The 26,792-nt window shown below is 35.0% G+C and overlaps 1 protein-coding gene across 4 annotated transcripts in view; it reads right to left on the bottom strand.

Annotated features, from left to right (window-relative positions):
- Lmpt (four and a half LIM domains protein limpet) overlaps positions 1 to 26,792 on the bottom strand; it is a 213,349-nt gene that overhangs the window by 58,697 nt on the left and 127,860 nt on the right. For 2 of the 4 annotated variants that reach the window (XM_014232868.3, XM_014232866.3), the window contains 2 exons: positions 8,036 to 8,412; positions 7,725 to 7,969 (listed from right to left, as the gene is read on the bottom strand). In XM_014232868.3, coding sequence (XP_014088343.1) covers positions 7,725 to 7,969; positions 8,036 to 8,412 — 622 coding nt within the window. Of the gene's footprint in view, positions 1 to 7,724; positions 7,970 to 8,035; positions 8,413 to 11,819; positions 12,252 to 24,968; positions 25,127 to 26,792 lie in introns of those variants that run through there. The other 2 variants (XM_036360413.2, XM_014232867.3) reach the window with 2 other exon arrangements.

Below are 26,792 nucleotides of genomic sequence, written 5' to 3'. Positions count from 1 at the left end.
AGACAGTTGGTATTGCAGATGGGCGTAATCGGACCACTGCCACGCCCACAAAACGCCATTAATCAAAAACAAATAACTTGCCATAACTAAGCTCCGCAATAAGATACAAGACTGTTATTTGGTACACAGGATCACATTATGGAGGGGCATCTGCAGTTAAAACTTTTTTTTAAAAAGTGGGCGTGGTCCCGCCTCTAATAGGTTTAATGTGCATATCTCCTAAACCGCTAATGCTATAATAACAAAATTCACTAGAAGCAAATGTTTTTAGCACTTCTATTGACGGTGGGAAAATAGTTGAAATCGGGTGGCAACTCCGCCCACTCCCCATATAACGGTACTGTTAAAAACTACTAAAAGCGCGATAAATCAAGCACTAAACACGCCAGAGACATTAAATTTTATCTCTGAGATGGTATAAGATGACTTTATAGGAACCGCGTTCAAAATTAGACAGTGGGCGTGGCACAGCCCACTTTTAGGTGAAAACCCATATCTTGAGATCTGCTCAACCGATTTCAAACATAACGTTCTTTTCATGTTTCTATGTCATAGTGCGAAAATGGGCGAAATCGGACTACAACCACGCTTACTTCCCATGTAACACCATTTTCAATTCCATCTGATTCTTTCACTTTCCACTATGCAAATCAGGTAACAATGATTATATCGGGGTAAAACTTTGCGTGAATAATGCAATTAAAGTATGCCACCTTGCGGCCAAAAATTGTCTTAATCGAACCAAAACTGTTTAAGCCCCTAAGTACTAAATATGTGCACCCCAGTGCCTATAGTTGACCTTCTACCGAAAATATCAGTCAATCCACAAAGAAATCTTAAACGAGTATACCATTTGACTTTGCGAGAGTATAAAATGTTCGGTTATATCCGAACTTAGCCCTTCCTTGTTATTTTTATTTTTGTTTTCCTTTTATTGATGGTTTTGTGATTTTTCCTTTCGCGCGAACCGCTTCTATTTATTGCTGACTTTTCGTGTTTTAAGATAATTCGCTTTTCGATTTGTTGTCTCAAATGTATTTGTTATTAGGTGTTTAGCTTCTTTTGAAAATATTATATACATGTATGTATATCTTTTGTATTGATTCGGTATAAGTGTCCCAGTTGGAAATTTGTAGCAGCTAACGTTGAGTTGAGATAGTTTTTTAAAACATCGTGAAATAAATATCTTGTGGGAAAAACTACTTTCTGCAGGGCTACCGTCCATCTTTATTAATACATTTTTTTTGTATTATTTTTTTAAATATTAGTCTAGCAAATATACCTCTTATTACTAAGCTAGCGATACTCAATCGGTTCGGAGTGTCCAGAATCAAAGAAATACTACTAATAATATATTGGTAACTTTGCCAATATTTTTTTACATGATATGTATGAATCAAGATTATTACAACTCCATTCACATTTTACCGGACAACAATGTAGGGCTCGTTGGTTTCCTGCTGTTTCAGTAGACAGAGGCGCTGCAATTCGCCCACTCGCACCGATTGCCATTCAGTTACCTGCACCAAATGCCAAAGGTATTTAGTATAGCTGTACTAATATGATATCATCCAAGATGAGTAAGTACTTATATATTTACTAGTAATTACTGTTCGTAAAATTAATAGTGAAAACGACTGCAGCTACCGTTCCACAAACGAATACCAAATTGTACTTTACGAGAGAATATCGTCTACCTACAGCAGTGCTTTCATCTGTATTATCGAATACTATCAATCTTTATTTTATTAAGTAGAAATGCCAAAATCAAGAAACTGCTTAAGAGCTACATTAGTCTACATTATTTTGCGAATTTTAGAGCTTGAATACATTAAACATATTTAGAGAAAAAATGAGTGCATTAGGTTTTACTTATCTTCCAATGTTTTTAACTGAATATTTTGCCAAACTGATCTTCAGAAAATAGTAGTTAGTCAATACATTTATTTCAAGATTGTTTAAAATTTTCAATATAAATCAACTTGAAATAGTGAGTCAACGCACAGAATTTTAGTAATTTTACGACGAACGTACAAATTCAATCAATTTGATTAACATAAGTATTGTAAATTCCAATGAAAATCATTGTTTTTAATTTTACGATTTCTGTCAAAAATTTCAGCAATGCTGTCAAATATTTTGAACAGTGTTTCTCAAAACGTAAACTCAATGTTGTTACTATTTCTTTAGATTTCTATAAATAAAAATCCTGTTGCAGCATCCAACACAAGTCTAACGGCAACTATGGTATAATCCACTAGCCTTCCGATATAAGAGTGTTATTTTTCTTTATTGAGCGCAATTCTTGTTTGCCTGTAGATGTAATTTTCAGAAAACTAGCGCTATGTTCGGCATTAAATGTATTTTTCAGTATTTGACAGCTAAAAATTTTCTAAGTATGTGTAGTTTGCTCCATTGTAAAAGAGATTATATACAGATTACAGAAGCTTTTTTAGCATAAACATCAAAAATTAATATCCAAGGAATTTAAAAAGTGTTCAATTTGACAATTACAAAGAAACACGGTCCATATAAACAAAATATTTCTCCTCTTTGCAATTAAATAGAATTTTCGAATTTTGTTATAAAGTAGGCACTGACTTCTCAAGATATGGGAAAGCTTTGACAAAGCATTATTTATGTGATAGGACCCATTTATTTCATCACATTGACTACAAATCATCCCAAATATTTTAAAGTGTCGGCAAAGAAGTTAAATAGTATAAAATTCTACTCTATGACTCACTGGTGTTATAAAAGTAATTTCAAATCGATGCAGGCACAAAAGTGTAATATATAAAGTATCATATAAAAAGAAGTACAATAATAATATTTAGACATACATTTTTTGAGAATTTTTTTCAAGGTCTGTCGAAAGTGTCAATCCTTAAGAGCTTGTGTAGAAAGTGATCGCACCCTTTACAGTGATCTGAAGCAACAATAACAGAAGAATAGGACTGAACTTGAAAACGATGCCAATCGCCACATGAGGTTTTCAAGACGCGGACTGATAGCTGCTGCTACTTTGTTCGAAATTTTGGCATGAAATGTAAATAAATAGAAACAAATAATTTCAGTGAGAGCACTAATAGGTACATAGAAATGCTCGCATTCGCCCAGCACCCTTCAAAAGTGCCACTAATTACAACGAATTTGAACGTGGAAAAATGTATTTCGTAGAAAACAGGCTCATTTACATAGTTATAGTTTCAAAAATATCTTAAAAAAGTAAGGAAGGGCCAAGTTTGGGTATACTTTTGCAACTCGCCGAGATCAAAACTGGGGAAATACCTTCAGGTGCATAAGGTTTATTAGTTATGTGGGGTCTACGGCAGTTTTCACCCGTTTTATCCATTTTAGGAACAAAGATGCACCGTTATTAAAACACTACCTTCTCATATTTAATAAAGATAACTCACATATTTGCCAATATATACGGTATAAAGTCAACCGTAAGTTCGAAAATTCTATTAATTATATGGGGGCTAAGAGATTTATTGATCCGATCCAACATATTTTTATATGTAGGCATACTATTATTAAAAAATAATTCTTTCTGAATTTCTATAATATACGAGTATCTCATAGATTGACCGATTTTCGGTAAAAAGTTCGTATAAGGAACTGGCGTCCATGTAATTGGGGCTTGAGTAGTTTTGATCCGATTTCGACAGTTTTTTGTCTTAAGGTGGCACAACTCAAAATCACTATTTGTGCAAAGTTTTGTCCGAATATATTGATTGGTTTTGGTTTTTATACTGGAAAGTGAAAGAATCAGATGAAATTTAAAATTGTGTTATATGGAAAGTAGGCGAGGTTTTAGTTTGATTTCGTTCATTTTTGCACTGTAATGTGGGAATGTCAGGATATTACTCACCGAAAAATCGGTCAAGTAAGTTTCCAGATATGGGGTTGCACCTAAATGTGGGCAGTGCCACGCCTATCGTTAAATTTGACACCGGCTACTATAAAACGCTTTTGTACCATATCGGGTGTAAAATTTCATGTCTCTAGCGCATTTAGTTATAGATTTATCGCACTTTTAGTAGTTTTTACCTAAGCTGTGATATGGGGAGTGGGTGTAGTTCATCCATTTTTACAGGGTGCGTAGAAATGCTAAAAATATTTGTCTTGAGCGAATTTGGTTATTATAGCTTAAAGGGTTTAGGAGATATGTATATAAAGCTTATTAGAGGACTACGCCCACTTAAAAAAGTGTCAACCATAAATGCCCCTCACTAGTACAATTTGTTGTACTTACAAACTGCCTTGTATTTTATTGTAGAGCTTAGTTATAGCTTTTTATTGGTTTTCCATTAATAGCTTTTTGTAGGCGTGGCAATGATCCGATTCTGCCCAACTGTAATACCAACCCTCCTTGGGTGTTAAAGAACCAAGTCTCATTAAGATGTCGCAATTTTTACTCAAGTTATCGTTTGCACAGACGGACAGGCAGACAGTCATCACAGTCAACTCGTCTCGTCATCCTGATCTTTTAGGTATATATACATATATGTATATATAACCCCATATCTATCTTGATTAGTTTTAGGTGATGCAAACAACCGTTAGGTGAAGAAATTATTATACTCTGTATGAACATGTTGCAAGAGTGGAAAAATTATATTTTCAACATTTAATTATGATTTCAATGGCGAGCAGAAGTGTGTCGACGGGCAGTTGTATATTATTTTGAAATAAATAAATTCAAATTTATGTATACTATATACAAGTATAAGGGAAGATATAACTAAATGTTGATATGTGAATGTGAATTTATATATAAATTTGTTCCCATGAATAAATTGGAAGGCAAAATCTACTCACAATGTTTTCTTATTGACGTTTAGGGATTTATATAATTGCAACATCCAGAAGGAAACGTCGGAGACACTATGCAATATATAACATATATATATAAATGATCGATATGACAAGCTAAGCCGATTTAACCATGTCCGTCTGTATGTATATACAGTTTTTGAGATATCTCTCTGAAATTTTGCATATGTCCATTTTTCGCCAAGAAGCTTCTCATTTGTTGGCCTATAGCATATAGCTGCCATACAAACTGACCGGTCAAAATTAAATAATTTAAGATACCTTTTGTATTTGTGAAGGGTATTATGTTATAGCTTCGGTGCAAACTAAGTAAAAGTGTTTTCTTGTTTTGCTAGTTTCTACATAGATTAGGCCAACAACAATATGTGTATGCCGATTATTGAGCCCTTTCCGAACCATCCTGCTTACTGTTTGGACAAATTCAGGAGTAGTCGCCCCTTGCTAGAGTCTATATTGTCCAAAAGCGATAATTATTTCTGAAGCATCGATGCATCTGTTGCACAGAGACACGTGGCTTACCACATTCATGAATATTTGCGTTTTACTTATGTGTGCATATAATTTCAAATGAATATTTTAAATATTTTTTGAGTTTCAGCCATTTAAATTAAATTAATCAGCTCTATCAGTTTATTTTTAAACGCTGTTTTGTCAATACTACAGTTTTCAAATTGGCTGCAATTGTAACTCGAAAGCAAATCAACCTATCACTTAGAATTTTTTGCTAACGGTTGTTTGTATCACCTTAAACTAATCGAGTTAGATATTGCTTTATTTACGACGAGCTGAAATCCAGGTGACTGTCTGTCCGTCCGTCCGTCTGTGGAAGCTGTAATTTAAGTAAAAATTGAGAAATCTTTATGAAACTTGGTACACATGTTTCTTGGTACCGTCAGACGGTTGGTATTGCAGATGAGCGTAATAAGGCCACTGGCACACCCACAAAACACCATTAATCAAAAACAAATAAATTGCCATAATAACTAAGCTCTACAATAAGATACAAGACTGTTATTTGATATACATGATCACATTAGGGAGAGGCCTCTACAGTTAAAATTTTTTTAAAACGTGGGCATGGTCCAGCCCCCTAATAGGTTTAATGTGCATATCTCCTAAACCGCTAAAGCTATAATAACAAAAATTACTGAAAATGCTTTTATGACCTCTATCGACAGTGTGAAAATGGGTGAAATCGGGTGACAACCCCGCCCACTCCCCATACAACGGTACTGTTAAAAACTACTAAAAGCGCGATTAATCAAGCGATAAACACGCCACAGACATTAAATTTTATCTCTGAGATGGTATGAGATGACTTTATAGGAACCGCGTTCAAAATTAGACCGTGGGCGTGGCACCGCCCAGAGTTGCTCAAACACAAAACACTTTGTAGTAAATAAACAGATGATTTTCTGGAACAACACACATGTTGCCACTATTCCATTCGCAGAACAGTCAATTTCGAATGGTACATTGACATTTGTGTAGAAAAATGAAACCCGAACACCGAAGACAAATCAAATAACCTCTGTATTTGTCATATAAATAAGCGGAAAATTATATTTTTGGAATATACCACAATACAAATGGCGACACCGTTATATAAATTGGATCACAGGCGGACAAGAATGATCCTTGAATAAAGATAATAAAACACGTTTGTTATATTTTATATTTCTTTAACAAAAAAGTATACGATAAACTAGCTATTTGTCTTTAAATATATTGCTGTTTTGCAAAAGATTGTACTGAAATAACTGCATAGTGAACTTCTTGCGATCTCTGAAACTAACATAATGTGCTAATTGTACAGAAAGTCTCAACTTAAAAAATATTTAATAATGTTATTTAGTAAATTTTTTTTTCACAAATAAGTAGATCCGTGTCGATCCTCTGAAGATAGAATAAACGAACCGGATTATTAAATATATATATACACCCTTTTAAACACGACTGATAACACCACAAAAAGTTTTTTAAGATTGGTAACGCAACATCCTAGCGTGGCACGGATGATGCGAATAATGCGAATGAAATATTTATTTGAAATATTTAGCGAATGTCAACATTTGGATTACATATTAAAAAATTTACCTTTTCACTACAAAATGTGCTTGCCAAGTTTCCCTTTGAAGTCAAATATTTTTTATACTTAATATCCTTGCATAGATGTGGATGGAAAACAACGCGTAAAACACATTCTGGCGACCTACAGTTTGCCTTGCAACAACAAGAGTGAAAGCATTGTCGATGTTGTTGTAGACAGTGAGTGACGGCTTCGACCAGGTGGCGTTGGTTTGTGATAATTACGACACAGCGGTCGACTGCGCATCAGAGATGATATTGGATTACTGCGGCGTGACATAAGCGAATATGAGAAAGGACTGACTGACACCCAGTTGAAGTCATGAAGCGAGAGCAAAGACAAATATAAAACTTTTAACAGCAATTAAACACACTTCACTCAGCTTTGAAGTACTAACTGATGCGCACTGCTCACCCACCTAGATGTCAAGAACTCAGGCAGATAGCAGATCGCTCTATATACAGCTTTTAGCGCTGACTGTGAGCAGTCATTAAGCGCAAACTTATCAGCAGGTCACTGGGTGCGGACAGCGAAAGTTTACGTTACCAATTAATACCCATACCGGTAAAGGTAAGGGTAGCGACGGGCAGCGTTTCTTGCAGTTCAATTTAAAGCCCATATGACCACTTGGCACGACAAAGTACAACGCGAATACTTATATTCAAAAAGAATTACAAGAAACGCAAACTGTGTATTCACATGACGTATGTGGCGTATGAGTGATATTTCTCAATTACAATGTGAAGTTGCGTATACGACATGTACACCAACGTTTCAATTTCGCTTCACTTACCTCATCACAGCCAGTGCAGCGCGGTTTTAGCATTTCCGCATAGTGTCGTTCGCAGTAAATTTTGTCCTCGTGCACGCAGTACGTCAAATCGACCAACAATTCGTTGCAAGTGCTGCATGTGAAGCAGCGCGGATGCCACATAACACTCTCCACAAATTTCGGGGCGGCCACCACCATCTCGCCAGTATTGATCTCGCCCTCACAGTGTGCGCAATGCTCATCGTAAGGTGCGTCCTTAATGTAACCTTAAGTGAATTTGTTTTTTTTTTTAATTTCAATTAACGTTCAATCCGAAGTATACTTTTGCTCACCTATGTCCAACGCAATTTCATTGCGCGCCGTCACGAAATCCTCGAATGAGGCCTCATGCTGCTCTTCCAAGTGCTTGCAGTGCTGCAGCGATAAGTCTTGTTTAGGCAGCTGATAAGCAATTTGTTGTTCGCGATAGCGTGCCCCTTCCGAGCCGATTTTCGGCACCTTTTCCAAGGGCAGCTGTTCGAAGTAGCGGTTGATGCGCGATGAGGCACGTATGCCAGGCGGCACCCAAGTGTAGCCGAGGTCGCGCGGCTCCACGCCAGACTCGGCAGGCGACACCACCTTGAAGCCCAAACGCTCATGCACCGTGGTCGTCTGCTGCTGGTAGATAGCGTGCGCTTCTCGAGGACATTTGCATGATTGGCAAGTTTTTCTGGTAAATAGTAAAATGACATAATTTAAGATTTTTTTGAATAAATGGCGCAATGTGGCGAATCAGAATTTTTAAGCATTTAATAAAGTCAATATTGTATCATTTCGAAAATGGCACAAGAAAAAACGACAACTTCGGTTGCACTGAAGCTAAAATACCCTTTATAAGTAAACGCTATTTTCTAACAAGCACACGATTTTGATCGGTCAGTTTGTATGGCAGCTATATGATATAGATATCCGATCTAAACAAAATTAAAGATCAAATTTTTTAACGTTGCCTTAGACAATAATCTTTCCAAATTTCGCGGAGATATCTGTTAAAAAAAAGCTTAATTTTTTTCGTTCAGTTTGTATGGCAGCTATATGCTATTGCGGTCGGATATCGGCGGTACCGACAAATGATGGGCTTCTTGGCGAGAAATGGATGTGTGCAAAATCAGAACGACACCTCATAAACTAAAGTACTAGTTTGCATATATACAGACAGGTGGACATCGAGTCAGCTTGTCACGCTGATCATTTATATATACATTCTACAGGGTCTCCGACGTTTCATTCTGGGTGTTATAAACTTTGTGGCAAACTTACCCTTGTTCAGGGTATAAATATTGTTGTGAAATGTAAATCTTATAATGCATTCAGTTATCAATAAATAAATATCAATTAATAAAACTTTCAGTTATAATTTTAATCAACTCTCAGTTTGGTTAATATTCTCCGATCACTTTCTAAAGCAAATGTACTTAAATAATTTCGTTAACATTCAGTGACAGTTTATATTTACATTTTTAACAGTGACTTAACAGAGCAGAGCGCTTTTTAGCAGAAAAGCTTATCCATGTTATGCCGCGATTGCAGCACACCTAACGGGTTGTTTCTACAATAAAATCCGCTGATTTCAAATAAAATTTTTTCGAAAATACCAGTCAATATGTTTAGATTTTTATAATCCCAGGAAAGAAATTAGTTTGGATATTTAATTACAAACATTTCACGAGGTCTTTGAAGCCTTTGTCGTGTTTTCCCTATTCCTTGCAATCAAAAAATATATCATAAAAATTTTGTGTGCTCAATTTGTTGTTATCTCCTCGCTCATGGCAAATATGGTACAAGAAGCAGTTCGGCTAAGCATTAGGCTGGGGTTTTCGTACACATTTGATAGAAAAATTTGTGTTTGTCGAATATACAAATATATATAACATCAAAAAACACTTTTACGACAGTCACTTCCATTCTGAAAGAGTAAACACTTTTAATTTACGAATTTTGTAAATTTTAATGCAATATATTTAAGGCCATTCGAGGACACTTAAAATTATGAGCCAAGAGGATGAAGCGTAATTGTGATACTATTTCTTATTCAAGCAAAGTGAAAGCAGATAAGTAGAATGTAATTAGAAATGTTCGTACTTATTAAGGTCAGGGAGGGCAGACTGCTTATTCACGTTGCTTGAAGGCAAAAAAGGCCATTTTTCTAATGTTCTTTTTATACTCTCGCAGCATATTGCTACAGCGTATAATATTTTAGTTCACCTAACAGTTGTTTGTATCACCTAAAACTAATCGAGTTAGATATAGGGTTATGTATATATAAATGATCAGGATGAAGAGACGAGTTGAAATCCGGGTAACTGTCTGTCCGTCTGTCATATGAGAGGAATGGTATGCACGGAATTTTGTTGAAATCGTTTAAGTAGATCCTAAGATATGGGTTTTCCCCTAAAAGTGGACGGCGCCACTCCCACTGTCTAATTTTGAACGCGTTTCCTGTAAAGTCATCCAATACGATCCTAGATATAAAATTTAATGTCTGAGGCGTGTTTAGTACTTGATTTTAGTTGTTTTTACCAGTACCGATATATGGGGAATGGGGGGGTTGTCGCCCGATTTCACCCGTTTTCACACTATCGATAGATGTGCTAAAAACGCATGCTCTCGTTGAAGCTTGAAGCTTTAGCGGTTCAAGGCGGCGGGACCACGCCAACTTTAAAAAAAAAAAATTTACTACAGATGCCCCTCCTTTATGTGATCCTGTGTACCAAATAACAGTCGTGTATCTTATTGCGGAGCTTAGTTATGGTACCAAGAAATATGTGTACCAAGTTTCATAAAGATATCTCAATTTTTACTCAAGGTACAGCTTGCACGGACGGACAGACAGTCACACGGATTTCTACTTGTCTCTTCATATTGATCATTTATATATACATAAGCCTATATTTAACTCGATTAGTTTTAGGCGATACAAACAACCGTTAGGTGAACTAAACTATTATACTCTGTAGCAACAAGTTTCGAGAGTATAAAAATAAATAAATAAAACTCTCGATAATAGCATGGCTTTGTGGTTGAATCGAATCAATACTTCCTTTAATATACAATTTTGCCAACACCTAAAGTAATTTCCCGGGCTTTGGTCCTTGCAAGTTGCGAGAGTACAAAATGTTCTGTTATAACCGAACTTAGAACTTCCTTACTTGTTTATTGTATTTTCATACTTTAAAGAGCACTGAAGGACTCTCAAACATAGCGTTGCAAATGTTTGTGTATATAAACGTGGTTCGAGTTGATAGTTACATACGAAAAGAAAATATAACAAACAAGTTGATAAAGAGATTTTGTATCGTTTAACATAGGATACATACATTTCGATAGTATTTTCGATTATAATCACAATTATAAGTATTTTGAAATCTTTCTTATTTAATCCTTTTTATCAGATCTTTCCGTTTTTTTAAAAATTATTGTGATTTTCAGAGTAGAGGCGAATTCTACAAATCCATCAGAATCGGTTCAGCTCTTCTTCTCTTTGTCATTGCTTCACAGCTTCTTTAGTGGCATTGAAAGAAACAGCGTAAAAATTTGGAATCATGGATGCTGAAAGTTCAATATTTTCATTACTCATAGCATGACATAGCCTCAGCCTAGTGGACCAAGCCGTCCGTCAAACTGAAAATTATAGACAAACAGGGAAATTAAATGCAAGCCAAAGACCACAAAAGTTGTGGCAGCGCCTGTTAACGCTAGCACATTTTTGTTTATGAAATAATGAACATTAAATGTTTTTAATGCATAGGTATAGTCGGTTTTGTTATTATTTTGGTAAACCAATTATTGTTTGTAGACTTTTAAAAACAAAGGAGAAAGAAAAATAAAAAATAAATAAACAACAAGTGAAATAAACTTTCGAATATATTATTGATTTCGTTGTTTAGTTAGGCTGTGTGCCAACCGGTAGAAATTTAAAATTTTTGACAGATTAAAGTGAAATTTTGACATTTTTCGTGGTGAAACATGTCAAAATTTAACCTAGCGTAACGCATGCCTAGTTAGGTAAATTTTAACAATTAAATATTATATATTTTTTTTACATTTTCAAAAAAAAACCTCAATTTGCTTTCTTACCTTACAATGAGATCATAGATTTCCTTCTTGTCGAATACTTTGCAGTAAGCGTACAGAACATTAAGGCAGGCATAACGCATACCGGTCCATGGAATGGACTGTGACGCCAATGCCTCCCATAAGGGACAGTTAGCGTGTCGATCCAAGTCGAGCATTTTCACCATTGTTTTCTGTTTTTGGTTGGTTTTTGTTTACTGTTTATTTAGAAATGTTAATTGATTGAAATGTGTAGATAATAGTTGAAGCACTAATGTTTTTGTTTTTTGAACTGTCACCGCATAATTGACAGTGGCATTTTCGTAAACCACCAAACAAAGTCGAGATGCTCAGTTCAATTTGTTTATGTGCTGCAACAATAATTTAGCGTTTTTCCAGATTTCTTTTGATCACAAAATTAAGAAATATCAGTGTTCTAATGTTCGCTTGAGTTATCTGTGTAAACAAATTTCAAAACCATTATCACTTTAGCAGTTTTAGGATAGAAATAATTTATGCAACGCGACGTCCACTTTCGTTGCAATTTTTGTGTGTGTTTGTTGGTTTTTTTATTCGAAACAGAGTCTCATATATTGTTCGCTGTGATCATATATCTTTTTGACAATTGAATTATCGCCATAATTCGAGCGATTGATTGGCGAACGCACTGATGGACACCGAAAATTGCGCTGAATGATTTACACTTTTTATAATTCCTAGGTTGCAATTTTAGATGCCTTTTATTGTTTCATAACACATATGTATGTAATTACAGATATACTTACGTATACAAAAGGCAATGACTATAGAAAGTAAAATTTACTATTTGGCTAATAAAGTTTTAGTGCGCTTTGGCGTTTACTATTTTCAGATGTTTGTATCAAAACTAATCGAGACAGATATAGAGTTATGTGTATATATAAATGATAAAATGAGAATGACGAACTGAGTCCGGGCGACTGTTCATCCACCCGTATGTGCAACCGGTAACTTGAGTAAAAATAAAAATATATTGGTGAAACTTGGTACACGTATTTTTTGGTACTACAAGAGGGTTAATATTGTTGATGTTCGGAAACAGACCATTTCCACCCCAGAAAATGTCATTAAGCAAAAACATATTAAGTGTTATAACTAACCATAATCAGTTTAACTATATTAACCAAACTGAGCTGCTGAGGACGAATTCTTTTAGACCTCACCAGGAACAGTGAAAATTTGTGAAATCGGAATAACCACGCTCACATACCATTCACGATTATGACAAAAACTATAACTTACTAAGTAAATACCTCAAAAGCATTTAATTTCACAGCCAAGATGGTGTATACGGTTATATTAGGAGCCGGTGTCAAAATCGATATGACACCAACTACATTTAGTAGCAACTCCATATCTCAAGAATGACTCAAACCCATTTCAATCAAATTGGCATTACAAAATTACTGTATGAAAATGGGCAAAAACGGACTACAACCACCCATACTTTCCATATGATACAATTTTAAATTCGATCTGATCTTTTCACTCACAGTGAAAATGAAGATATCGAGTAAAATCGATGCAATACTTCCCCTGTGTTCTTGTGCATAAAATATATGAAATCGAGTGAATCCACATAAATACATAGATGTACTAAATACCATATAATGACATTCGTGATTCTAGCAGGCTTTATGTCAAATATGTTTGTTATTATGTGAGTTATATTTATAAAATTTCGTGAAAGTTTGTTCTCGCGTATGCTTAAGTAATGTCGAATAGTAATGCAATCAATCTAGATCTGCCTCTAGCCCCAATATAGACTATATACTTGTAGTGTGTTACGACTTTCCACTTGTCGTTAAACCGTTTAGGTTGGTTAAAATGTGTGATATTTTAAGTAAATTAAAAGAAGGTTTTCTCAAAAATGTGGTTAAACGCTGAATATAAATGAAATTGGTCCAGACTTGGGTCAAAACCCTATATTCCTAATATATTGGTTTCCGATCCATAGTTTCGTCGAATAATGAAAGTTGATATTTTTCGCAACATATAAAGTTGTCAACACCTGAAAATATGCCTCCGGCTTTGACCTTTAAAAATTATGAGAGCATGAATCGTTAAGTTACATTTAGCCAATCCGAACTTGTTTTAAGCCCTGAACAACGTAACAATGACCCTCAAATTGTGAGATATCGATCTGAAATTTTGCACACATTCTTTTCTCTCCAAGAAGCCATTTTTGTTAGCTCCAGTGGAAACGAAGTTGTGAAGGGAATTAAAGTTTCGGTGCAACTGAAGTTAGCGTTTTTTCTAATGTTCTAATAAAGCTTTAACGGCTATTAAGTCAATAAAATTTGTATTACTTAAACTAGAATCCCTGAACAAGAGATATTACATTGTTGCAAAAATTAGTAAATTTTCAAAAGAAGCTAACCCATAATATGCGATTTTATTGAATATGGGGAATATGAAGTAAAATGTGTGGGGCATTCGTGAATTACAGTATATACTCGTATTACATAATATAATTAACGTTTTCATTTTGCGGCATAATTTTAAGCCCCTTTAACTGTTGTGCCAGAAATAAAACGGTAACGCATTCTTACCCTCGTGAACACAAATCTAAACTTTTAACACGGACACGCACAAGAAGTCAGTCAGTCAGCATGTTATTAACGCCACTGTTCCTAATTTACCCCGAGAATTCGCTGAATGTGTTTTCTATTCTTTTTTTAAAACACTATACTCGACTTTTGACATTGGCTCACCTTTCTTCCCCTAAAATATACTTATATTGCGGTTCTAGATTTTCATTAACACCGTCAGAACTGACATCACACTGAAAGTCTCATCATACAAAAAAAAAAAAGAAACAGAAACAAAACAAAAAACTCAAATTTAGTACGACAGGGGGGCGATTTTACTTTCTGCTTACTAAGCCAATATTGTGTGGCTTCAATAAAAAAGTGGGTGAGTCAGTAAATGGAAAGTGATAAGATTAAATTGAGGGGCTTAATTTCATTGGCGAATCAAGACTTTTTGGATTTTTGTTTCCTCGTTTTCATGTCATAAGAAAATAATCTCTTTCGGTTAGTAGATACCAGGTAGCGTGTACGTAAGTATTTATGTCTATGTTTGAAATTGCGTGTTGCCAATAAATAAAACTGAAATCATATGTATATAACGTTAAATGAAATTTGTGAAGTGGATTTCGAATGAATTGCCTCCTAGTGATTTGCTGAGATAGTGATTCACCCATTCTCAAAATTTACTTTTAATGGAATTTCATTTCATTTTATTAAGGACGCCCTTGCAATATTTCACGGTGTTTGGTTAAAAACGTATATATGTATATATGTGTGCATGAATGTAGGTTCCTTTTATGTATATAGAGTTGTGATTATGGTCTAAATACTTGTTCTATACTATACCACTATAATAAGAATTTATATTGGGTATGGCAGCTGATCTCAATAAACTTGAAACACCATACAACATCACTGAGTTTCATTTTCGAAAAGCACAGTTCACAGTATTTGGCAACATTACTCAAATTTGGCCAAGAATTCCAAAACTCTCTATATATTGTAGGTATGATCTTGAGTTGTTGCCTGAATTTGAGATTTTTGTATACTATAACAAGGTATGGTAGTATTATATAAAAATAGCGATTGATTACTCAGTTGCCTGTACGTTATCTGCTTTAAATGCAAAATTTGGTGTATGGTTAGGGAAACGTACTATCACTATACTAACGCTAGTAGCAATGCATAATATAGGTTAATAACTAATATACACATTTAAAGTTTTTCATTGCTATAAGAGCCTAAAACAATTTATGCAAAAATGTATACAGAAAAACAATAATTTTGATGGATTTGATTAATGGTACTGAACATGTCAATTAACACACCATTTCTCATCGGTGCGACATTACAAGGTGAGAGTGAACTAATAAAAGTTTTTCCATCATCTTTCCAGTATCTTAAAATTTATGGCACCAAAGGCATTGATAATGTGAATGCTCACTGAGAACCTGGCGTGATTATAATCAAATTACTCAAAAAAGCATTGGAATTCTGCAAATTACTTGCAAAGTTCTTTCAGAAAGAGATAAACACCCGGTCGAATCTGTATTCTTTCAATACAGACACGGATATCCAGAACAACACATTTTAATGCCCCTGATAATAAAAATTGGACTAGTAAGTTATGTAATCGTTTTGAACTAGTATTAGACTGGGATATTATTTGACGGGTGTTTTTTTAGACAGTTTTCAATGAGGCAAGAGTTGGTCTTTTTTACAGTTGTTGCTTGATTTATACTCAATTTGGTTTGCAATTTCATAAAAAAACAACTATCCCGGAACAACGCTTGCAAAGCCATTGTTCCACAAGCCATTATTGAGACGCCGTTACATTCTCATAAAGTCACTGTTTTGTGTGCTCTATGTGTAGAGGAAATCATTGGTCTATATTTCTTCAAAAATGAAGATGGCCATAATGTTAAAGTCCATGGGAAAGGCTATAGAGCTATGCTTCGTGCCTGAATTAGAGAATCTTGACGACCATTGTTTTCACCATTCATGTCGTACGGTCAACGAAACAATCAATTTATTGAAGGATTGGTGTGCACATTATTTCGCGTCGTAGCTCTGTGATGCGGTCTCCACCTGACATAGAGCAACAATTGCTGCAAAAAGTGGTCGACATTTGGGTCTCCCGGCTGGAATTTATTCGAGCCAGCCGCGGCGGTCACTTGCCCGAAATCATTTTTGCAACATAACAGCAAACCATAAAGATAAATTCTTGGCCATAACATTAAATTGTATGCGATTTTTTCCTTCTTGTAAACCACATGGCTAAATGAAAGACCCTTTGTATAATACAAAAATTAAGTTTTTTTGTATAGAAAAAAGTCAACTGTCGGACTAGTTAGGGTCCTACTAGTAGGAGGTATTTTATAACTAGCTGTTTTAACTGTAGGGAAACTTTTGACAATAATTTCAGCGCCACGTTCAAGTAGGTAATATTCTACGCTCATATGGACACTCTTTTTAGCACACACTCTTCAAAGCCGTTAATGATAGGTTAGAAAAGCGCAAGAAAGATTTTGTTTTGCTACTTTTCGCCTAATCGGCAACTTGGGAATATATTTATTATGTGCTGTCTGTATATTTATACTTCTTTTCCATGGATGTGAAAGTGCATAGATACTGGTGGAATACAATCCACACACCTACCATGGTTAATTCTTGTGTGTTTATGGCCACATGTGTGAAGATTTGTTTTGGAAAAAGTAACATAGCGGCAAAGGTGTGCGTAAATACCAGTGATGATCTGATATTGGAAATATTTGGTAAATATACGGCTTGGTGCCAGCGTTTTTACGTCAGCATTAGAGGGATTGTATGAATATGGAAAACTGTTTGTGTGTTTTGTTTCGTTATACTACAATTGATACTTATTTACATTAAATGATTGACTCAAATTCGGTTGGTGTCAAGACTTTATGTGGAGATAATTCTATTAGAAACTTAGAAGAGACTAGAATTAAGTAAAATGTCGTCATCGAAATTTGGATGTAAATGGAAATGAAGACTAAATATTTTACAGCAATCTACATGTTTGTATGTTATATGATTTTTGGTTACTTTGTTACAAACCAAATAAACTTAGGAACCGTTTACTGGAAATTTAAAAAGATCCTTTGTCAACTACTTATGTTATTAAGAAAGCTACTGGAAGAAAGCTTTTAGAAAGCGAAAACAGAATTTGCACATTGATACAACGAATTTTACATATGAATCGGTCGAAAGTTTGCTTTGAAGAAATAATTGATGATAATTTTAATTATTTTGAAGATTGATTGAACTAAAAGGCTGTGATCGACATTGCCACCTATTAAAATTCAGAAACTAAAGGTAAAGGGTTTGCTATGTGGCAAATAGACATATGCAGAAGCATCTGAAACCATACCATATAATCATATTATTATAGCTAGAGTTGCCATTTAATAATGAAATTGTTTCAATCTGAGTACAATTCTTTTTTCCAAAAATCGAACAATATTCAACAATTCTGACTGGTGTATACACCTATGAATGCCGAAAGAAATTTCCCTCGTCAAATACCTTTATCACATTGGTATTCAATTAAGCAGTGGCTGCTATAAACCTTAAGGGAATCTACCGAGGGAAGTTGTCAATGCTAATCAGCACTGTGGTGTATTAACATACGGACAAACACACATAAGTACGATACAATGTATGAAATGTACTTTTTAGCAGACACACATACGCACAGTCATAATATTACCAGATTGAGCATAGATCACAGCATTAATGGTAGATAAAAGAAAATCGATGTTAACACCATAAAATATGGCACACAAGAATAGTACCACAGCTAGGATTCCCGACTTTTTGATAAAGGTACATAGGAGACAAAGAATACGTTCCCATTTTATCGATTTTAATTACATTATTTTGTATGTAGTTTGTATATGCCTAAAATTATTTAGACTACTACATATGCTGAAATGGTTCTGGCCTTATTGGTTTCTTTGACGCTGCCTCTGAAATTTTCGCTTTCAATGGAAAACAGCGAATTTCGTGATTTGATAAGACATTGTTTTCTGAAGAGAATAAACACCTTTGATGCAAAACAATGACTTAAAAGGGTCATTCCATGTCAACTCGACAAATAGTTGGACGCGACCCCACCGTTTTGGATGAATTTTGGCAGAGAGTTTTGTCTCATCATAAAACAAAGTTCTGCCAAAGGAAAACATTTAAAAAAAAATTTCCTAAGAGTTTTTCATAAATGAAATTTTCACTGTTTTCCTGATTTTATCAGTTTATTTATTCAATATTTCAGAAACTATTGTATATTATGAAAAAAACGCTGGTGCGTTCATAGAGGACACTAAGAGGTATAAAAAAAATCTTTTTGAAAAAGATTTTAAAAATTACAAAAATTAAAATTTTTTAAACTTTTCAATTTTTTAATATTGTAAAAAGTACCCGTGGCGGGAAAATTTTGGCCTCAATACCTATAACATATCTAAAGAAATGCTGAAATTTTCAAAGGTGTGTTCTTCTTCGTTTCAAAGATATAAGTTTTTGAATTTGAAATGTTGAAAAAATAGAAAAAAATTTTTTCGCCGAAATAAATATAAAAAATTTTGAGGCCAAAATTTTCACGCGACGGGTACTTTTTACATTTTTAAAAAATTTTAATTTTGGTAATTTTCAAAAACTTTTTTCAAAAAATAGTTTTATTTATACCTCTTAGTGTCCTCTATGAACGCACCAGCGTTTTTTTCATAATATACAATAGTTTCTGAAATATTGAATAAATAAACTCATAAAATCGGAAAAACAGTGAAAATTTCAATTTTGAATAACTCTTAGAAAAATTTTTTTAAAATTTTCTTCTTTGGCAGAACTTCGTTTTATGATGAGATAAAACTCTATGCCAACTATTTGTCGATTTGACATGGAATGACCCAAAAAGTGTTACAGCCAATTTGTTCCAGCATTTTGGCTATTCGTACCAGCATAAATGATGCACACCATTCAAGAAGACCACAAATGCCAGAAAACATAGCGAAAATTCATTGTTATATTGTTCATTTGTTCAGGGGAAAAGTCTGAAATTTGTATATAGGCTATATCAGGTAAAGATAAAGGATGTGCTGACTGAGTTAATTTTGACATTGCTGAGTTATACTGGTAATCATATTTTCATAAGCAATTTTATAAATAAATATTCGGAGCAAGGTGTGTTAAAATAACGAAAATCAATATACTTATGTAATATTTGGGAGTTGGGGTAATTTGTAGTCTAAATTCACGTATTTTCGGCATTAAACTATAGTATATCCAATATTATACGCTGAACTTTATTATATCCAATATTAAGCAGTTAGTTTTGCTACGATATCTTACATATTGGCTGATATCAAATCGGAAGTTTAAAAATCTTATGTTAGGTATATGAGAGGTAGGGGTAGTATTGACCCAATTATATCTATTTTTGCTAATACCGCATACTATTAACAGAATAAAATGCTCCCTAAGTTTCATTAAAGTGCCTCACATACCGTCTCCAACTAACGTATATGGAGTAAAATCAACCGGATGTTTGAAAATTTTGTGATTAGTTTTATGGGGGTTATTGCAAGTTTTCACCTGATTTAAGTTATTTTAGGCACAAAGATAAACTGTTACGCTCTTTCATTTTTATTGAGTTAACTCACATATTGGCTTATATTATATATGCGGAATAAAGTCAGCCGGAAGTACGATAATCTTTTGTTAGGTATATGGGGTCTAAGGTAAATATTGACCTGATTCAAACCATTTTTGACACTCACACATACTATCATCAGGAAATAATTCTCTCCGAATTTTAGGTTCATAAATTAAACTTTTTCCGTTGCAATGTCGCTTGCAACAAATCAATGTACATTCAACAGACGTATGCGCTAAAATTTTAAGTGGCGAAATTTATGCTCTTAGCCCGTCTATTGTCGAAAAGCAATATCGTAAGTAAAAATTGAGCAATGTGCACCATTGGATCTCACATTGATTGTTGATGAAAATGAATTAAATGCAATTAAGGTTGTCAATAGCACTCAAATCGAGACCGTCCTACGTCCTCCCGCTCAACCCTTTGTCTTTCGATTGCTTGCACATTAGTTTTCATTGAAATGGATTTTCAATAACAAGAGATGTGTTTGCAGGCTGCTAAGACGGCGGAGCAATTTGAGAAATTATGACGCTTTGAACTCAGAGCAATTAATTTATTTATTTATTATCGCTTTTTATTGTTTTTGCTTTTCTAAATAAATTTTTCCGAATGCGAGTGCCCAACTCAACCATACGCCCAACCCGTCGAAGAATATTATGAACATTTCCACTGTGCTTACCCTGAACATAAAAAGTTTAATCGAATAAATCGTAAAATATGAAATTGAGCAGAGAAGATAACATTTTAAGCAAATGCACGAATCGAAATCGAGCACAAGTGCAACAAACAGCAACGCGCTTGCAATGGGAGCAAAGCCAAATTCATGCCGCCAAGTGTTTTCGATCGGCGGAAGCGACACATTTGCGCGTCAACATCGTCGACGACATTCTCCTCATATAAACACATGGACGCTTTTACAACTTTTGCTTTTATGGTTGTGTGTATATACCATATTTGCTTGCGCTGAGAGATTTGTGTGCTGCTTTTATCAACCCATTTGCTTGCGTTTTCCCGCAGTTTAATGGCAATTTAGATTTTTACCATCGCAATCATCAGAGTTAGAGCAAATATGTGCGAACATTACACACACACATACAATGAGACACTGTGTAAACGTCAGTGCGGCTCCACAATTGTTTGCTTGTAAGCACTTTTGAGCACTAGAGCTTCATAGAAAGCACATAAAATCTGCTCTTAATGGGAAAACAGGTGAATCTAGTACTAAGCTAAGTAATGAAGAAATAAACCATGCATACTCTTACAACATCTTGCAAAGAAATATGTGTTCCTTTGTGAATTGTAGTCTCCAACAGTGATCGAAAAACTGCTGATTGAACCATTTTGGCTTCACTCGAAAATGCAAAGTTTTTTTTAATTTCGATATATACTATTTTGAAATCAAATCAAACATTACTTACAAATTTTCCCACTGCTTCGACTGAAAACTTTCTGCACAAAAAAAAATACCTCTTTTTGTTTTTTGCAAGCTTAATTGAAATTTAGTTAAAACACGAAAAAATGTCAGCACCGAAGCTATAATACCCTTCACAAATAAACAAGTTTTTCATACAAGAACGTTAATTTAATCGTTCCGTTTGTATGGCAGCTATATGTTTTAGCTGTTCGATCTGAACAGTTTGTTCGGAGATTGTAACAATGCCTTGGATAATAATCAACTCCAAATTCTGTGTAGATACCTTTACAAGTAAAATAGTTTCTCGTATAACGCCTTGCGGTTCCAACAAATTCACAGCTTCGTGGTCAGAAAAGGACGTGTGCAAAATTTCGGATCGATATCGCAAAAACTGGCCAGTTTTTTCACCCGCAACACAATAAAAGCAACAATAAGTACCAGATCCATCATTAGAATAAATATAGACAAGGTCTGCACTGCACCCTCAACATATTTGGGAACAAGTTCTTCATCAGTTCAAGAAAACTTTGGTGAAGAATATTGCCGTGATGACTTTTAAGGATATATGTATATACTTTTGTGTGCTTTCGACTCTTTTCTTCGCACGACTGTACTGCTTTGTAAATAATTGGTCTAAATCTTGATTTGAAGGACTTAAATGGCTGTTATCTCGCAGTTTCTTGTCATTCGTAATTGTGTCTGCTGTTTGTGGCCCAGAAACTAACCGATCCAAGCAAGATGACAGAAATCGCCTGCATACACCTGTCCTGGGTCGCATACATTCACAAGCACACATGTGCACATATATATCATAAGTGTGTGGCATGTCTACAAAAAACATATTCAATTGACAAATGGAAAAGAGCACCCGCTCACCGCCCAAACTATGGATCCAGCTAATTTTAGTGCGCCGAGACAATCAAACAGTCTGTTCCTACAATTTTGCCACTCGAGCAACTGTCGAACTGCGCCAGTTTGCTAGCCTCTCGATTCTCATCATTGTATAAATTCACATTTATATACAATTGCAAGTCGGAGGTGCGAAAAGCCAGCGCTTTGGCCTCCAAAGTGATTTCAATGCAAAGTGCTGGCTACGGATTAAGGTTTAGTTTCACTCAAAAGCAAACGAGTTATCCGAAATATTTATTATCTAGCAACTATTATATATACCCTGCTATCAGACCCTGCATGCACTTTGGCAACGATCAGCCATTCATTGATTCCGACATTCAACTGTTCAGGTTGTGTTCCCACATGTTGCACTGAACTCTGTCAACCAATGAGCATTTGTTGCACGTGCAACAGGCCCTCGCTTGCCTGCACCATCGTTGCCGTACATTGTCATATAACGGATTTTAAGTGGCTTAATTGAAAGTGAGCTGAAGCGCTTTAGCAATCGCACACATGGCCATGCACACACACAGTCTATATGTCTGTATGCCTCATAGAACAGTGCATGTCTGTACCCAAGTTCACACAGCAATATTTTCATAAAAGTTATTGTTTTGAGTGCATAATAAGCGCATAATTAATTTATGTATAAGCCAATGGTTGCGCGCGTTCCCTCCGCAAACTAAGCGCTGCAGGCTGTTGCAAATTCAACAACATTGTTGTCAGTTAGTGTGCGTTTTCCGCTCTGCGTACACAAAGCGCTGTATTTTTAGTTAATTTAATGAAGAGCCCACGAGCAAAAAGCGGATGCAACGGAGCTTTAGCCTGCCACAAAGTGGTCGGATAATTATTTTTATATTAGATATTTTTAATTTAATTGATTCGGTTTACTCTGCGCTCGCTCAACGGATATGTTGCACGCGCTCATGGTGCTTTGAAGTAAATAAAATTTCATAATTAAAGACTTTTAGCTTTTAATAGTTATAACGGAATTAAATAACGCTTTAGTGGAGCTTTTTATTCAAAGTTCGGGTTGAGTTTAAGGAGAATTTGGCAAATGTTATAACGCATTGCGCGCTGCGTCCAATATTCAGTCGACATAATAGTCCAGCAGAATCGGTAATTCGAGCAACCATTGATCGGTTTCGTACGACGTGTACCCTAGTAGATTCTGCTCATCCTCAGAGACACCGTACGGTGCGCTGACAACGCTATTGTTACTGTAGAGCAAAGTACTGAAGAATGAAGTCCGAATGAGTACATCCACCATCGCTCGCAACAATTGAAGATGTGCCCATCCACTTTATGGAAAATCCAACTGGTGGAAGAATCAAAGCGAACAAATTCAAGCGCGTTGCACTTTCGGTGATTGGGCCCAAATCCGATCCGAATTTTGTTCAGCGATGGAAATCACTTACGGTCCCATTTGCTGCAAAAAGTAATCGAAAATTGGGCTTCTCGGCTGGAATACATTCGAGCCAGCCGCGACGGTCACTTACCGTTTTCTACAAAAATACAGATTTCAAGCAGTGCTGTCAAAGTTGAAAATGCCGTATACTGGGCGATACTAATGAATTTTTATGGGATACCACATACAAATTGTAGAGCTGTGGAAATTTGTGACAGTTCTTTGACGTTGGCCATCAATCAGGAGGTGACTACAAGAAGCACGGCCGTTAGCCAACCACTCTACCAATTTAAGCCTCAGCTCAACGTGAATGATTGCAAGAGTAATAATAATTTAGAGTTAAATGGATACATTTATAAACAAACATCAACAAAACATCACCAGCAATATTCACAATCAGAAAACAGCTTTTCAATTATATTCATTAAACAAATATACCATATTTCATTTATGAACGTCGATGAAATTTAAAAAAAATATGTTTGTCTTATCTTTCACCGTTTCGTTGCGCCAGCTGAAACCAGGCGATTCGCGTCGATTCATATGTTTCCCTGTAATTTCTTTGAAGATATGATATTAAAATACAATAATCTTTCGACTCAGCACTTTGTTGTTGGTACATTGTTTGTATTTTTATATCAAACTGTGTGAGCATTTTGTCTGTGCAAATAATTAATAAATTTCATTTATCTTGCTTATTCTTTAAGGCGAGCGTCGAAAGAATACTGGAATTCGCTTGCGCCAGCACCATATCAACACCAAGCTATACACAAAATCATACCAACTGATAAAAGTATAAAAAAATTATAATAAATGAAATATTTTCTATATCGACAACTAGTAGCACGCACAGTTATTTATGGTGGCACAGCAACCCCCTACATTTCAAAAAGCAAAAACACTTTAACACTTCACTGCCATTTTGACGCTTAGAAAAGACCGCACTCACAAAAACAAACAAGAATCTTTCTGTGGCACATCGAAAGATCAAAATGTTGGCGCGTCAAAAAACACATTACCGCTATCACGCGAACACAGTGGTAATGAAAGCGTCAGCACCAACAACAACGATCATAGAAAGCAACCAGTAAATCGCGATTCAATTGTAAGTCACAAAATCGTTTTTCACCAACAAACAACATTTCATCCGAACATTCCGCTTCGGTGTGATTGATGATAAGTGGGAGTGTTAACAAAAGCACAATTACACACTACTCACAAAAGCGGTCGAAAGTGGTAAGTTGCGCGCCAATTTCCCTACGAAATTTTACGCACAGATTTTACGTGTTCACCAGCATAACAACTGCCGATAGATCTCACACGAACAACCAATACGTTTCACAAGCGAATTCTAACTGACGCGCTGGCAGCACTGGCCGCAACAACCAGCCGGTGAATCAGTCGCGCGCCAACACCGACAGCTACGCTGCACGCTATCCGCGCTTAGCAGCGAGCAGAAAGAAAATACACGACCGATAACCAACAGCTCCGTTGACGCGCACAGTGGGCGCAATCGAATTGTGCACTGAAAAAATGTAGCCGATGGTTGCGTTCTGGGTGAGTGTTTCACGAAAATTAAACAGGCTTTTAATGTTTTCCTTTTAAAAATATGTTGAAACGATTAATCATTTTTATACCCTGAACAGGGTATATTAAGTTTGCCTCGAAGTTTTAACACCCCCGATATCAAACCACTATGGCATATAGCTGAATTACAAACTGAATTATTCATGCATGAGAAACTATTTTATTTGACAAGATATATTTACGAAAATTGGTATATTACTACTCAAGCCAAAGGTACGTACAACCTCCAAACACATTTTTCAGATCGAATCTCTATGGCATATAGCTGCCACACAAACTGACCGATAAAAATTAAGTTCTTGGAAGGAAACTTTTTTTTTGTGAAAGACATTATAGCGTTGGTGCAACCGAACATTTTCTTTTATTTTGAATTACATTGTATGGACTGATATGAGGATACGTGAAATTTGGACTGGATTAGATAAGTTCGCAAGTAGCCCCACATAGGGTTTGCAATTACATGTGAATAACTTATTTCTCAAATAGGGAGATCTATCACTTTTTACATAACAAAATTTTGGAAAACGACTTGGGCGATTCATTCATCTTTAAATCTACATATATTTCAATGTAGTAAGATTTTATGGTATAGCACATCGCAAATTTAACAGTATTTAATTCATATTCGCGACAGCTCACTATGTATTAGATAAATTATTAGGTTTACACTTTATTATGGATATATTTTCTTTATTATGTAACATAAGATAAAACAAGATCCCATTATTAAATTTAAATTCCGTCAAAATTACTTGCTTATTTTTTTAATTCTCCTAAAGGGTGTAAATTTTGGATGCATGGCACTGGGTTATAATCTAACACAACAGTATGAGTTTGTAATATAAACTAAAAATAGAAACCACTATTACATGTTTAGACTTAGTATTGAGTAAATTTTATACAAAGTTTAAGCTTACATATGAACTTTTTGCTTACATTTTGGCTCCAGAAGTTTTAATATTTACTGTGAAGTTAAAAATAAATTGTCAAAACAAACGCTATTGTTGTTCTTTTTTTTCACTTCTGTTGCTCTTAATTACATTTAAAGCGGTCTAAAAGCTTAAACACAAACAAACAGCATATGATTTTGACTCCTAAAAGTATACTTTTATCAAAAACAAACATCATTTTGTTATACTGATATGTGTTTAATTAATAATTGTGTTCATCTATGGCGCTTAGGTTGATTTTTAAACACCATATGTTTTGGAAATACTTTTTTCGTTATCTGATTATTGCTTTTAGCGCCGTGACTCTCTTAAATATAAGTACTATAATTAATTATATATGTAAATATTAGTATATTTTAGTAATCAATTTATGAATGCCAAAAAAAAAATTTTTAGCGCTTATTATCGCGAAGTGCACCACTTTCGATGAGTCGCTCTTGTGTTTGGCGCACAGTGTCGTTTGGCGAAAGCTGCACATACAAATTGGTAAATGATAAATATTCGTA

The sequence above is a fragment of the Bactrocera oleae genome, chromosome 6 (assembly GCF_042242935.1).
Source record: "Bactrocera oleae isolate idBacOlea1 chromosome 6, idBacOlea1, whole genome shotgun sequence".
Lineage (NCBI taxonomy): Eukaryota > Metazoa > Arthropoda > Insecta > Diptera > Tephritidae > Bactrocera > Bactrocera oleae.
This window is presented reverse-complemented; position numbering and strand designations above follow the sequence as displayed.